The 14998-nt window shown below is 37.4% G+C and overlaps 1 protein-coding gene and 1 long non-coding RNA gene across 5 annotated transcripts; one reads left to right on the top strand and one right to left on the bottom strand.

The window, feature by feature from the left end:
* Positions 1–158: 158 nt before the first annotated feature.
* Positions 159–6104, bottom strand: LOC121868354. Of its 4 annotated transcripts, none has more exons than XR_006089382.1 (3): positions 5978–6104; positions 3487–3676; positions 159–253 (listed from the first exon to the last, which is right to left on the bottom strand). It is a non-coding gene; the product is annotated as an uncharacterized LOC121868354 (long non-coding RNA). The 4 variants fall into 4 exon arrangements; XR_006089385.1 differs by lacking the exon at positions 5978–6104 and adding an exon at positions 5912–5934; XR_006089383.1 differs by lacking the exon at positions 5978–6104 and adding an exon at positions 5558–5582.
* Positions 6105–6201: 97 nt separating this feature from the next.
* On the top strand, positions 6202–11635 carry LOC121868353 (transcription initiation factor TFIID subunit 9B-like). Its single transcript, XM_042368869.1, has 5 exons — positions 6202–6427; positions 9064–9203; positions 9723–9857; positions 10210–10453; positions 10665–11635. Exons 1-5 carry the CDS (start codon positions 6304–6306, stop codon positions 10820–10822), a joined length of 801 nt encoding a protein of 266 aa, XP_042224803.1. The 5' UTR covers positions 6202–6303; the 3' UTR covers positions 10823–11635.
* Positions 11636–14998: the final 3363 nt, after the last annotated feature.

Genomic DNA, 14998 nt, shown 5'->3' with positions numbered 1-14998 from the left:
CAATATCTTTCTTACTGATAGCATAGATATAGATAAAGCAGATACTTGTATAGATAAAGACAGTCTGACAGTTGATATAGATACCAAACAGACAGACTGACTAATATAAAGGTTTTGAAAGAATGGTAGAAAGATAAAGAGATAAAGATACTTAAAGATTGACAGTTAGTTAGACAGACAGACAGACATACCTGTAACAGCAGTGTTTCCATGATCCAGTTGTTAATTTCTCATGGGTTTAGTTGTTACTCATCTGTAACCAAAAAAAAAAAACATTTAATATACTCAACAGTTTATGATAAAAATAGGTCCATAAATTAATACAGGGGTAGTCACTCAGTACAGAAGTTGTTTGGTTTATGTCAACTTTCTTGGGACTGTAAACCTTGCATGCTTGACAAACTCTATCATTTTTGTCTTAATATTCCCAGCTAAATTAGTGGTACATTAATACTGTAGTTTAGACAGACAGACAGGTAGAATCCTAGCTATCTGGCACCTAAAGGGGATTGAGAGGTGCCAGATTAACAAGTTTTCCCGTTAATTCAAACTCACTCTTTGGATCCCCAACAAATCCTACAATAAACAGTGCTAAGGTGTCTCAGAAAAAAGCACTTTTTAACACTTATTAAACTCTATACAGTAATATCTCTGTTAGCCGAAATCCATTATTATTAATGTTATCATATTATTTTATTTTGGTGTATTTCTATTAAAATTTTTATTTACTATGAATACAGTGACCCCTCGTTTAACGAACACCTCGGTTAACGTAATTTCGATTAACGAACTGCCTTCCATAAGGATCTTCAATTCGGTTAACGAAGTTCTTACGAACCGACCTCAACATGTTTTCGCTTGCACTGACCGGGCAACCAGGTTTAGTATCAGTCCGCCAATACATTAATCGGTTCTAGGGCTTAAATTCCTTACTATTTTAGTAAATATCAAGAAGTTTATACTATTCAATAATTTTAAAAGTTTAATATTCAATTTTTTAGTCAATTATTGAACATAATTGAAGGTAAAGTGACAAGTTTAATGCGCGGCATCCAGCCTCTTAACACAGCAAACAGGAGTTAGTCTCTCTCTGTTTTCACTGGAGGTAACATCTTGCTTGAGACTCTCTTCAACTAAACGCTTTTTTTCTGTGTTTCCAAGCAAATTATTGGTCATTTTGAAATATATTTTACATATTGACAATATATAATGCAGTGCCGTGTTGATATAAAGAAAATAATCTTGAAATACACCAAGAGAACTAAAATTTTATGGATGAAATGGTGCCATGGGGTGACTTCTCTTCCACCCCAATGCCTTTTCTTCTTCCTTCTCCTCCACCCCCATTCTAATTCCCATCATCATCATCATCATCATCATCATCATCCAGGAGCCTTCTACATACACACCTCAAATTAAGTGAACTTTTCTACCATTTTTGTTGAATTTAGGAAATTTTCGGTGAGCTGGAACCAATTACCCAAAAACCCATTGAAACAATGGTTTCGGTTAACGAACTTTTCGGTTAACGAACGACCTTCTGGAACGGATTGAGTTCGTTAATGGAGGGGTCACTGTAATTATTATTATTATAATTATTATTATTATAATTATTATTACTATTACATTTTCGCCCCCCAGGCCCTGATGTGGGTCAGTGATCTATGCCCGGGTGGGCTAATCCCTGTTAAAAAAAAAAAAAAAAAACTTTCGGTTTTCAGAGCTTTTCGGTTTTCGGAATTTCGGATAAAGGGTTGTCAACCTGTATAGGAATAGCTGTGTGTCTGTCTGTGTGTTTGTTCTGGGCAGCCGAAACGGCACAATCGTTTTTCATCAAACTTGGTGGAAAAATCGCAAAAAATTGGTATAGTGGAACAAACCTGGTCCCATGTCGATGGTTTCTTTAGGGAGGCATTAATTAACCATTTTATTTACGCTGGAAAACGATGCAAGTCTACGGACTTGGCGCACCATCATTCGCTGTCAGCCGGACGGCGATTGCGCGCTAGCCAAGCACGAGTGTTCAAACTTTCACCGGGCTTGAAGGGCCCGGGATCACTTGTTTTTCACTATGTTATATGTGTACACATCCTTCCATACAGAATGTGCACCAAAAAAATACCATAAGGTCAAAAACATAAAGGGGAATAAACTTTCTTTGTGTTTTAAAGAGTTCACATTGAGTGGGGAAGGGGGGTAAGGGATCTCAAATGTTCTGAGCTACCAGTATCTCCCGTGGGTGGTGAAATGATTGACAAATTTTGTCGTTCAGCATCCAAATGGCAGTGCAGCATTTTTTGTTTTATTTTATTTATTAATATTATTTTTATCTTCCTCACATGAAAAAATTTACTGGTGTAGCAATAATTATCTTATTTTATTCCTCATAGGAGCTGGTAACTTTATTTGCCTAAAATTGACCCCAAAATATGCTTACATAAAATATACACAATGCATTTCCTTTTTTTTTAACCAAACCTTCGGTGGCTTGGAATTTTCAATAGTCCGGCACCGGTTTGGTCCCAAGCCCGCAAGACCAGTGATATAGATAAGGCAGTGGATATTTTGCCGTGACCGGCTAAGTTCCTACTAACGCTATTTTACCGTGAGTGTGCTCTGATTGGCTAATAGTCCATTACCGGCAAACAACACAAATACTGTCACCGGCGGCATTTGGCTTTTATTTTGCTGTGAGTCGATCGTTGTGTAGCTGTAAACATACTTAACCATATGGAAATTACTAACGAAAATAGAGGTAAAGATTCAGTTTCGGTCAAACTTGTAATATCATATTTCTATTTATAAAGGGCAAATGCCCCCAAAATTATTCTATTATGTTTTCAAAGCAAATTTATATTTATCAAGTATTTTAACCAATAAGACCTCCCCAATTACCAGCAATATTGGTTGTTGAAAGTAGACAGGGCTTTGAATTAAAGGGAAAATGTCGGGTAAAATACTAAACAGAACACCAAACAAACCTTTGAAAATCTTACTTAACTTATAATAAGGTTAAAAATACGGAAATGTCTGAGAACACCACTACCACCTGCAGAAGGAGTTGTTAAATTTTGTTAATTTTTTTCCACAGACGTTCATATCATTATAAAAGAGGCAGCATTTACTAGAATCTAATAAAACCCGACCTAACCAACCAAAGAAACATACCTAACCTTACCTAACTTCCTAGCTGGAGCACTCGGCCCCTGTCATATTAAACAGAAAGTAATTAGCCAAACAGATAGTAGATAGATTGGCTGGTAGATAATGAATAGATAAATTGATAAATACAGTATAGAGATATTCTGAAAGGCACATAAAGACAGACACAAAAATAAATATGGAGTTCGATAAATATAAAGATATAAAAAGAAGACAGACAAAAACACGAATGACTTTTAGGTGCACAGTTACAACAACTTGCCCACAGTGTGACAGGCACAAAGATATCCTCTATAGGGGATGAGACCTGTCCCTTTAGTTTACCTTGCCATAGGTGGTAATGTTGTTGCTGCCACTGGTGATAGAGTCAAGGTGGAGGTATCAGTGGTGATGACATGGTGGTGGTGTAGTGTTGGTGTTGTGATGGTGGTGGCAGCTCTTATTCCATGCTCCAGTTAGTCATTTTCAGCTATGATGGTGCAGTTCAATTTCCCAAAGTTTTGTTGTACATCTCCTGTAACAAACAAAATATTATATTTACTATAAAGAACTTGGGTAAAATTGCAGTTTTGGCCAATATGCCCGATTAGTTTAGAAACTAGTTTATTCTGTGTATTTTGGTGTGATTTAATCGAATTTGACCTTTAATTCCAGGGGAAAGCACCTGTTATAGAGTTATCCCCAAAAATAAGTATGGAAACTTTAAAATTAATTTCTGAAGTTATTATTCTTTGGCCCCTGGTTGAAATGGGGTTAGAAATACTCCAGATATGGAGATCTAAAGGTAGGGGACAGTTAAAACAGTCAGCCGTGTATCCCCCCCCCCCAAATGTTACAAAACCTAACATAACTTAATTTAAACTCACCAAACCAAACCCAACCTAGGTAAAATTGCAGTTTCTGCCAATATGCAACCATAGACTATTGTAAGAGTATGGAAAAAAATTTAAAATTAATTTCCGAGGTTATTATTCTTTGCCCTTTGTTTTTAGGGAGTTAGAAATACTCCAAATAAGGAGATCTAAGGGCTGGGGATAGTCAAAACAGTCGGCCGTGTATTGGCCGAGACTGCAATAATACCCAAATGTCTTACACAGACTGACAGTACATGATACACTTGTAACTTTACAGAAGGATCTAAATAAACTGCAGGAGTGGTCTGAAAAATGGCAAATGAAATTCAACACCAGCAAGTGCAGCGTACTGAATATTGGAAGAACAAATACTGACAATGTATACGGCCTTAACATCAACCTAGAGAAGTCGACTTGTGAAAGAGACTTAGGGGTACTTGTAAGCCCGGACCTACGGCCTGGAAAACAGTGTGTTAATGTTTGAAATAAGGCAAACAGAGTATTGGGTTTTATATCTAGAAGTGTAAGTAATAAGAGTGCAGAGGTCTTATTGCAACTATATCTTGCGCTAGTCAGGCCGCACCTCGATTATGCGGTTCAGTTCTGGTGCCCTTATTATAGAATGGATATAAATTCATTAGAGTCGGTGCAACGAAGAATGACGAAAATGATTCCGGGACTTAGAAACCTTCCATATCAGGATAGGTTAAAGAAACTAAACTTGCATTCCCTAGAAAGACGAAGAGTGCCGGGAAATATGATAGAAGTATTTAAGTGGGTGAAAGGAATCAATAAAGGGGATATAGATAAAGTTCTTATAATATCCGAGCAGGATAGGACTCGGAGCAACGGATTTAAGTTGGATAAGTTTAGGTTTAGGAGGGAGATAGGAAGAAACTGGTTCACAAATAGGGTGGTGGACGAGTGGAACAAGCTTAGTAACTTTGTAGTAAGTGCTGGAACTCTGGAAAGTTTCAAAAGGAGGCTAGATAGATTCATGGATGATAGAGAGTGGTAGTAACTCTCGACAGGAGCTGCCATGCAAAGGCCAACCGGCCTATTACAGACTCCTTATTTTCTTATGTTCTTAACAGTTTCCTACAACCAACATGACAGCATACAGTTATAGTAGTCAGTAATTTTTTTATTAATTTTTTTTTATATTTTTTTTTATTATTAATTTTATTTACCATGAAGTATTATTATTACATTTTCGCCCCCCAGGCCCCAATGTGGGTCAGTGGCCTGTGCCTGGGTGGGCTAATCCCCGTAAAAAAAGAAAAAAAAGCTAACCTAACAAATTTAACCTTACGTACTGAACTTAACCTCGAGATTCGTTGGTTGTCTACTTGTAAAAAAAAGTACCTAGTAGTCATGTCTCCGTTTACTTCCAAAGACAAATGAAAAAAAAATATTATGGGCAAGACGCCAGCAACATCCTGATGAGCCAACAAACAAGAGACCAAAATCCCTATAAAAGAACTCACTGCTTCATAAAATTATATAAAATGAGTTTTTGGCATTATAATAAATAAGCATACCTGAATTAGCTGTCTTCCAATAACTAATAATGTGATACATCTCCATAATTATGAGTCCAAGAGTTTCTGTTTGGAGTTTGTTCACAAATATTCGGGTCTGACACAACATATGAACGATGGATTTGCCAATATTAATAAACTGCGTTAATGGATTTTACATTACGATAAATTACTTCTGATAACATAAAATATACTTAACCGAGTCATATACTGTATATCTGTGTTAGAAATGTTAATTGGTGTTGGGAGTCGGTTAAGAAATATATATATATGTTTTATGGACACACCCGGGAAATTGTGTACATATCAGGGAACGCAAACAAACAAAACCCATTCTAACGTAATAAAAATTACCAATGGAATTCTATCGTAGTTTTGAGTAGGTTGGTTGACCAAAAAAGGGTTATAATATGATAGTACCTTTAGTTTAGCCATCTTGTTACTCGCAGCCAGACTATCGTACGATGTTTATTGTTGTCCTTAAAAGGCGAATTGAACAACTTCGATTTCCTAATTTTTTTTTACAATATAGTTTACACAATAATAATGTAGGCTTAAAAAATCAAACAAATATCTTCTTAATGGCACTCTTTACGGTGTTGCCAGACATAAGACATTAATGTACGATAGTAAGTGTTGTGTTGTATGAAGTCTTCAGGGAAGTTGTTTACAAATTTTAGTAGTGGAAGCTGCTCACTGCTCAGGGGTTTTATTTAGTTTAATGCTTCTCCATTATAACCGCGAATATGGCAAAAGAACCAAAAGTTGCAGTACCCAAAGAAGCTCAAGTGATGAGCGCCATACTAAAGGATATGGGTATAACCGATTACGAACCCGGAGTTATAAATCAAATGCTGGAATTCACTTACCGTAAGTGACCACTTTTGCAAGAATTGCAAAATCTGGGGTTTTCTCATTTAAATTTAAATTTTAAAGAGGTTTTTCATGAACAATGGTTGTGTTTTGTGGCTTACAGTATCGTTAAAATTAAGGCCAGGTCAATGAGTCAGGAAATGTGATATACAGTAACATACCTAAGTTGTGAAGAGGTGTGCCCGTTATGGACTCCTTGGAGTTGTGGCCGTATTAGTTGATCGTTGTATTATATTTTAGAAATAAAATTGACACACCTACCATGCATTATGCTTATATGATTTGGGAATGGAAGATTTCCTTAAAATTATTATATCTTAGTAAAATTTCAGAAGACCTCTGCCAGCTTATTAGTTACCCTGTAGGTCACTTGGTTTACATAAGAATATAAGAAAATAAGGAGTCTGCAATAGGCCGGTTGGCCTTTGCATGGCAGCTCCTGTCGAGAGTTACTACCACTCTCTATCATCCATGAATCTATCTAGCCTCCTTTTAAAACTTTCCAGCATTCCAGCACTTATTACAAAGTTGCTAAGCTTGTTCCAATCGTCCACCACCCTATTTGTGAACCAGTTCCTTCCTATCTCCCTCCTAAACCTAAACTTATCCAACTTAAATCCGTTGCTCCGAGTCCTATCCTGCTCGGATATTATAAGAACTTTATCTACATCGCCTTTATTGATTCCTTTCACCCACTTAAATACTTCTATCATATCTCCCCGCACTCTTCGTCTTTCTAGGAAATGCAAGTTTAGTTTCTTTAACCTATCCTGATATGGAAGGTTTCTAAGTCCCGGAATCATTTTCGTCATTCTTCGCTGCACCGACTCTAGTGAATTGATATCCTTTCTATAATAAGGGCACCAGAACTGAACCGCATAATCGAGGTGCGACCTGATTAGCGCAAGATATAGTTGCAATAAGACCTCTGCACTCTTATTACTTACACTTCTAGATATAAAACCCAATACTCTGTTTGCCTTATTTCGAACATTAACGCACTGTTTTCTGGCCGTAGGTCCGGGCTTACAAGTACCCCTAAGTCTCTTTCACAAGTCGACTTCTCTAGGTTGATGTTGTTAAGGCTGTATACATTGACAGTATTTGTTCTTCCAATATTAAGTACGCTGCACTTGCTGGTGTTGAATTTCATTTGCCATTTTTCTGACCACTCCTGCAGTTTATTTAAATCCTCCTGTAGTGCATTTGCATCCTGCCCTGAATTAATCTGCCGCCCTATTTTGGTATCATCCGCAAACTTGCTTATGTCACTGCTGATCCCAGTATCTAGATCGTTTATGTAGATTATGAACAAGAGTGGGCCCAGTACTGACCCCTGGGGAACCCCACTGGTTACACAACCCCACTCAGATTTAACACCATATACGCTGACCCTCTGTGTTCTATCGGTGAGCCATGATTTTATCCAATTTAGAACTTTCCCCTCAATACCATGAGCCTTAACTTTTCTCAGAAGCATCTGATGCGGTACTCTGTCAAACGCTCTGCTAAAGTCTAAGTAAATAACATCGTAATTTTCTTCATTATCTGCTACCTCAAAGACTTTCCTAAAAAACGTCAGCAGATTTGTTAGACAAGATTTTCGCTTTGTAAACCCATGTTGAGAGTCGTAGATTAATTTGCTTTTCTCTAAATGCGATCGGATGCTATTTGATTCAAGAAATTTCCCCACTACTGACGTCAAACTAATTGGCCGGTAATTTGACGCTGATGCTGTCTCCCTTTTTGAATATGGGTACTACATTTGCTTGTTTCCACAAGTCTGGCACAACTCCCGTGTCTAATGATTTTGTAAATAAATTTACGAGGGGTCCGCTAATCTGTTCCTTACACTCTTTCAAAACTCGAGGGAAAATTTCATCCGGCCCTGGGGATTTTGTCTTCTTTAATTTATTTATCTTCTTAAGAGCATCCTCTTTTCTGATAGTGATATTCTTTAATTTTTCTTCTTCATTTCCCCTAAATATTTGTTCCATCTCTGGAATTTCCTCGTGAATTTCTTCTGTGAAAACTGATAAAAGGTAGCTGTTTAATGCTTTGCTTATTTCCTCACTGTCATCGATCACTTCTCCCCTCCCTGACTTTAAAGGCCCCACTTTGTCCTTGACCTTTGTCCTATATACCTGGAAAAATCCCTTGGGATTTGCCTTGGATTTCGTAGTCCCTCTTTGCCCTCCTTTCATTTTTCTTAACATTCCTAGACAGTTCATCATACCTATTTCTGAGCTGCTCCTCCCCTCCCTTTAGTTTCTTATAAATTCCTTTCTTTATTCCTATGTCATAAACGACTTATGCCATAGTGTTCCCGACTTTAGCTTTACTGATGCAAACAGGACACTTTATACTGAGAATTTAACATTATTTTCCAAACTTCATGCTTATTATTTACTCTGCTTTGCTGTTAATTTTATACTGTGTAAAAAAAAAAAATATTGCTAAAGAATCAACCAAAAGTTAAGAGTAGTCATCAAGCTTACCTGAACATTTATATCAAGTATCATGCTGTCACTAGTATAATTACATAACATAGATATTGATATGGTAGTCATAGAATGTGCCTCTTGGTATTATATATTCTTGTGTAAATTCCTACATTTTCTAATTCCTTCCAGGCTATGTGTCACAAATCTTGGATGACGCCCGGGTTTATGCCAACTATGCTAAGAAGATTAAGACTATCGAAATGGATGATGTGAAGTTGGCTGTCCACATGCAGATGGAGAAATCCTTCACCACACCACCACCAAGGGATGTAAGTTTACTTTAATTTGAGTCAAGTACAGTAAATGTCTTCTGCTATTTACCACCATCACGTCTGATATTTTTTAATGTTTGCATTCTGTTTGGGTTTTGATTTTGAAAATACTGTACCTATTGATGTATCCAAATATTATGTAATATTCTATTTCCTGCACCTATATAGAATTTAAGGATACACTACTCACCATTGTTGAATATGGATTTTCAGAATTATCCTTATATTGAAAGACCTTATTGTTGTTTTAGCAACAGATTGAAATCACTGTAATTGTAATAAGCCATTGAAAAGTCATAACATGTCAGTGGTTTCTCCATGATGTAACTAAATTGCAATGTGGTGAAGATGTTGTATTTATTTTCTTTGTATATACTGTACTGTACTGTTTATATATTTAGATGAATCTTCCTCTATGGATGAAAAGAAATCTTAAAAAAGAATAAGCCATCATTGCTACAATAAGTTAAATGAAATTGTTAAGCCTTGGTTTGGTTGAGATTTAATGTTTTACAGTTGCTACTGGATTTGGCAAGAACTCGAAATGCTTACCCTCTGCCAGCCATCAAGGCCAACCAGCAAGGCATCAGACTTCCTCCTGACCGTTACTGCCTCTCCGCTTGTAATTACAGACTTAAACCATCTCGGAAGGTAAGTAGAGACAGGTCTCATATTCTCTCCTTACTGTTGTTTACTTTTGACTTGTAATTGAAGATTTGAGCTATACTCATGGAAACAAATCATTTACAATCTGACTATGTCTTGTACAGTACTGTCTTCAACTGAAAGTATTATTAGAATTTTTCCTGCATAGCACAATACTTAACAAAAATCAATTGAAACTTGTACCGTATAGAACTAAAAATATTTGTACCTATACTTGAAATGGATTAGTGTGATTTTTTTTCTTAATTTATATCAGACTTTGTTATAGCGTAAAGTTTACTCACTGCACTATTCTTACCATACCATGTACATACTGTATCTTCCATTTATCAAACAGAAAATCTCCAGTCTTTCAAGTAGTCTTGGTGGCGGAAATCGTATTAGTCTGGGTGGAGCTGGTGCAGGGATGAAGATTGCTGCAACCCCCATCAAACCTACGATATCCATGGTTACAACCAAGACGGGAAACAACCAGACCGTCACCTTAGTACAGAAACCTGCTACAGGCATCCCCTCTGGCCCCACACAGAAGATTGTTAGTGTCAACAGACCTGTTTTCAAAGTTACTCCTGGGCCACCTGGTAAGAGGAATGACTTACCGTACCTGTACTATCATTTTAGTGTAATATTTTTCTTCATTATTTTTTGCTTGTCTTTTATCAGTTGTCATCTCTGTCTTGAATAGTTTCCTTAGTTTCTCCAATTTTTTAGCCTAATATATGTAATGGTCTGAGGATATGTTTTTTGTCTTTTTGATTCGTACTATTAAAATTGCAATTGATTTTTCTGCAGGAGGAAGTACTCCAAAGATTCAGTTGTCTGCTGGCAACAGTGGCCTCCCTGGTAATGTGATGGTAAATGTGACTTCTGCTTCTAGTGTAAAGATGGAGACAGACTCTTCGTCATTTAAGAGAAAACGGGAAGATGAAGACTATGACTCTTTTCAATAATCTTGTCTGTTGTGCATGATATTATCTTTGTAGAATATGTTTGCACAGTATTTTGATTGTGGCATTGTGCTTTGAATGTAGGTTAAGATATACATGTTATTGGAACACAAGGGTTGTCATATTGCTTGTGACCTACATGAATGGATACTGTGCTAGGTTCTGATGAAAACTTATGGTAGACTCATGATGCACATGCCACTGACAAATGTGCTCAACACATATTTGTACAAAGTAAAGCCAATTTTCACTAATTTTATTTTTTGTTTGTGGCATTAAACATCTCTTTAAGAACCCCCCCTTTTCCTTTTTTTTTGCTCATAATTTGACAACTTGAAATTTTTCTTTTATAGGTACAGTAACTGGCTTTTCCAAAATATGTACAAATGATCAGACTGGGCTCTAGCAGTATATAATAGCATAATTATGATTCTAGTGTAAATGCAGAATTTTTGAAGATGGTTGTAATCTCAATTGCTTTTGGAACTGAAGGTCTGAAAATTTAAATAAGGATGATAAAATGTGGAAGAGGAATTACCATATTGTGCTACAATTTCCACTGCAGTTAGGCCTTCCCATGGTGTAGAAGTACAGTAATGACTCCTATACACATCTTACCTGTGAATTTTAGTATATTCCATTCATATTGTAATTGGTGTCCAATTCTATAAAAGTGTCATCAAGAACTCATGATTTTAATACAGTACAGTGGAATTATGTCAGGAAGAGCTGCCTTGCAAAAACCCAGAAGAGCATTACAGATTTGACTAAGTAAAGTTGTAATTTGTATTATTTTAAATAAAGGATATGTGGAAAGTGGAGATTTTTCATGCCCAATATATTGTAGCTCCTGTAGAACTGTACATCACTACTAATCACCATTTTATCTACAAATAAAGACATCTACATCTGGTACAGCAGTTTGCAACAGTACATATAATTGTAGTTGCACATGAGCATTTCTTGATTTCGAATGTGTCCTTTGTATGCTGGTTGGATTGCCCAAGGCACCCTGTCTGAGGTGAATAATTTTGACTTTATGTGAGTTGCTGCCTGCTATCAAAACAACTTTTCAGATATGTGAAAGTGTCACTGACACTGTAGCTTCTACTAACGCAAGGCTGCTGCTTCGGTCCATATGGAATTCAGAATTTATAGCATTACTTTGTCTTAAAAGACATTCTGTAGGTTACACAACAATTGACAGTAGAGCTTCAGTCTGTAGGACTTGATATGTTTCATGTCCTCCAGGACATGGAATTAGTGATAAATGTTCTTGGACAAAGATGTGAAAATGTTGCAGAGCACTTTCAGGGAATTTGGTCTGAAGCAGAAGGCAAAGCCAATTCACTTGACAGTGAACTACAAAAACCCAAAGTGATATCCATACAACAGTACAGGAGCAATGTTCTGTCTGATGTCCCTCAAGAATACTCCTTGAGAAGTGTATACTGTGCAGTACATACTTTTCACGGACGTCATAAATAATTTGAATGAAAGATTCAAAGATCAAAATTATGTTGCTCTAATTTCATCCAACTGCTTGAAGTACTCGTCTCAAGATGTTAGGCCAATTCTCGAAACTTATGGACAATTTAGTGATCGGGACAAGTTTAAAAAAAAAATTGAAATTTAACAGCAATATTGATGACACTCTAAATTGCGACAAAAAGAAACTGCAATTGAATCTTTGTCACACTTTAAAGATAATCTGTACCTGAATGTTCAAATTCTAATAGAAATAGCTGCTCCATTTTTGCAACTACCCTGGACTGCAAGTGCTGAGTGTTCACTTTCTACAATAAAAAGACTCGAAACTTATCTATGTACTTGCAATTCACAAAGCCTTGGAGATAGCAGCTGATGAAGTCTTGGGTAGGTTTGCCCATATGGGCTCTCACAGTTTAGGAATATCATTGTAAGTTAGTAATTACTCAGTTATTTGTTATTACCTAGTTGTACATAGCAACATAACATGTTCAATTTTATTTCTTTATATAGGTGTTCATATGATAATACTGTAGTACAACTATGTATAACATGTTGTTATAGTCTCCCAAAGTTTCAACTCTTTTTTTTTTTTTTGACAATATGTATCGTATAATAAAATTTAAGTTGTTAGAACAGGGTACAGTATAAGAAGTGAGATTTAACTGTTAAAGTGATAAATGAAATGCAATGAATACAGATTAAATAACTTGATCATTAAGTATCATTTATCCTATTATCACTACAGTATGTATGTCAAGTATGCGTGCCTATACTCTTTATAATACGTACATGACTATGTTTATAAATATTCATTGCAAATGGTACACCCCGTTGAAAATCCTGGATCCGCCATTGAGAATAACCATTGTAGTGGATACTGTCCCCTACAACTCCCACTGCCGTTAGTTGCTGATCAGCCGATCCCGCAACGAAGTTTCTCTGACAAGTCTAGACTTAGGGGGTGGGAGGGTCGATACCGCTTACTTCCGGTGGACATGTATATAAGCTCCCAGCCTCGCTGTTGAAGTCCATTCTACCTAGAACCCTGCAACACGCAACACCTCTAAAGAAGCTCCTGCACAGCAACAACTCTACCACGCAGCAACTTTCCAGCACCAGACTGTTTTGTATATAATATATATTTATATAAGAAAACCACCATTAAGAGTTCCCCTTCTCCAACCCATCCTGAATGTGAGACGTCATAACGTTAGCACTACAAATGGTGACCCCCGGAGAAACGCACTCACACAGGATGGAGGAGAAACGGATCACTCTCCCAGTCTTCAATCACAACATTGAAGACTGGCTAATCCACATGGAGGCAGCTCTCATAGGCTCAACTGCTACAGACAAACAGAAGTACGTCGCACGGGTTTGTTCCCTGCCCACAGAAGTCGCCACACAAGTTGCAGAAGTCATCACCAACCCTCCAGCTGACAACAAATTCGCAGCTCTACGAAATGCTCTCAAAAGGCGATACCAGCGGCCTGACACCAGTCTCCTGCAAGACCTATCTGGTCTCTCCCTCGGCAACTCAACGCCTGCACGTCTCTGGGACGAGATGCGGAGACTGAATTCCCGCCACACAGACAGGCTTCCTGATACTATCCTGCGCCAGCTTCACACTCAGAAGCTCCCTGCAGAAGTTCGTCTTGTCCTCTCGGCATTGGACTACAGTGGGGTATGCTATAACGAACGGATCCTACTACGAATATTCCTATAACGAACGGTTTTACCTATAAAATTGAGAATGCTATAACGAACGCAACTCCTACAACGAACGCGGATGAATACGGGACTATTTCGCCTGGCGCATGAATATTGTTGTACCGCGACCCACAACAAGAGCGTCAGGCGCCATCTTTGTCTCATTGTGTAGTCAGTGCACCACTGTTATTGTTGAAATTTCGTCTTCTGATGTGGAAATTCGCGTTATTTGTATAACTATTTTGTTATACAAGTATACAATTGTAACAATGAGTCATCCAAAGCGAGTGAGAAAGCTAATAACCCTTGAAACTAAGAAAGAAATTATAAAGAAACGTGAGAATGGAAGAAGCATTGCGAAACTTAGTGATGAATATGGGATGGCTAAATCGACTATATGTACGATTTTGAAGAATAAAGAGGAGTTAAAAACTGTGCAAGTGGCAAAGGGAATCTTTAGACTTAGCAAAGCAAAGTGTAATGTGATTGAAGAGATGGAAAATTTACTCTTAGTGTGGATAAAGGAGAAAGAAATGGCAGGTGGTAACATTAGTGAAGCTATAATTTGTGAGAAGGCCAGACAATTGTTTGAGGACCTTAAAGCCAAGACTCCCAGTGGAAGTGATAGTGATGTGCCAGTGTTTAGGGGTACCTGCATGCTGAATAACACTAAGGTAAGATAAAGTACCGTATTTTTTACATTTTCCACAGAATTTTTTCAGTGTTAGGTGGTTGTATTTGGGGGCCTGGAACGGATTAATCCTATAACGAACGAATGCTATAACGAATGAGGTTCTGGAACCAATTACGTTCGTTATAGCATACCCCACTGTACTCTACTACCTCGGGGACCTATGCAGCCACGGCAGACAGAGTATTCCACGAATACCATGCTGTGCGCCATGCTGCCGCGAACAACTCAGCAGCCACACCGTCACTTTCCTCCGGTCTTGTCAATCAGATCAACGCTCCCCAGAT

This window comes from Homarus americanus, unplaced genomic scaffold, assembly GCF_018991925.1.
Source record: "Homarus americanus isolate GMGI-L3 unplaced genomic scaffold, GMGI_Hamer_2.0 scaffold19318, whole genome shotgun sequence".
In the NCBI taxonomy this organism is placed as follows: Eukaryota; Metazoa; Arthropoda; class Malacostraca; order Decapoda; family Nephropidae; genus Homarus; species Homarus americanus.
Note: the sequence above shows the minus strand (reverse complement) of the source record. Positions and strands in the feature narration are given on the sequence as shown.

Bases quoted from the DNA above. Each gene is read 5' to 3' on its own strand.
- LOC121868353 (XM_042368869.1), top strand. From the start codon at position 6,304: ATGGCAAAAGAACCAAAAGTTGCAGTACCCAAAGAAGCTCAAGTGATG. The intron at 9,204-9,722 runs GTAAGTTTACTT...AATGTTTTACAG, and splicing joins CCACACCACCACCAAGGGAT to TTGCTACTGGATTTGGCAAG. The intron at 9,858-10,209 runs GTAAGTAGAGAC...TTTATCAAACAG, and splicing joins GACTTAAACCATCTCGGAAG to AAAATCTCCAGTCTTTCAAG.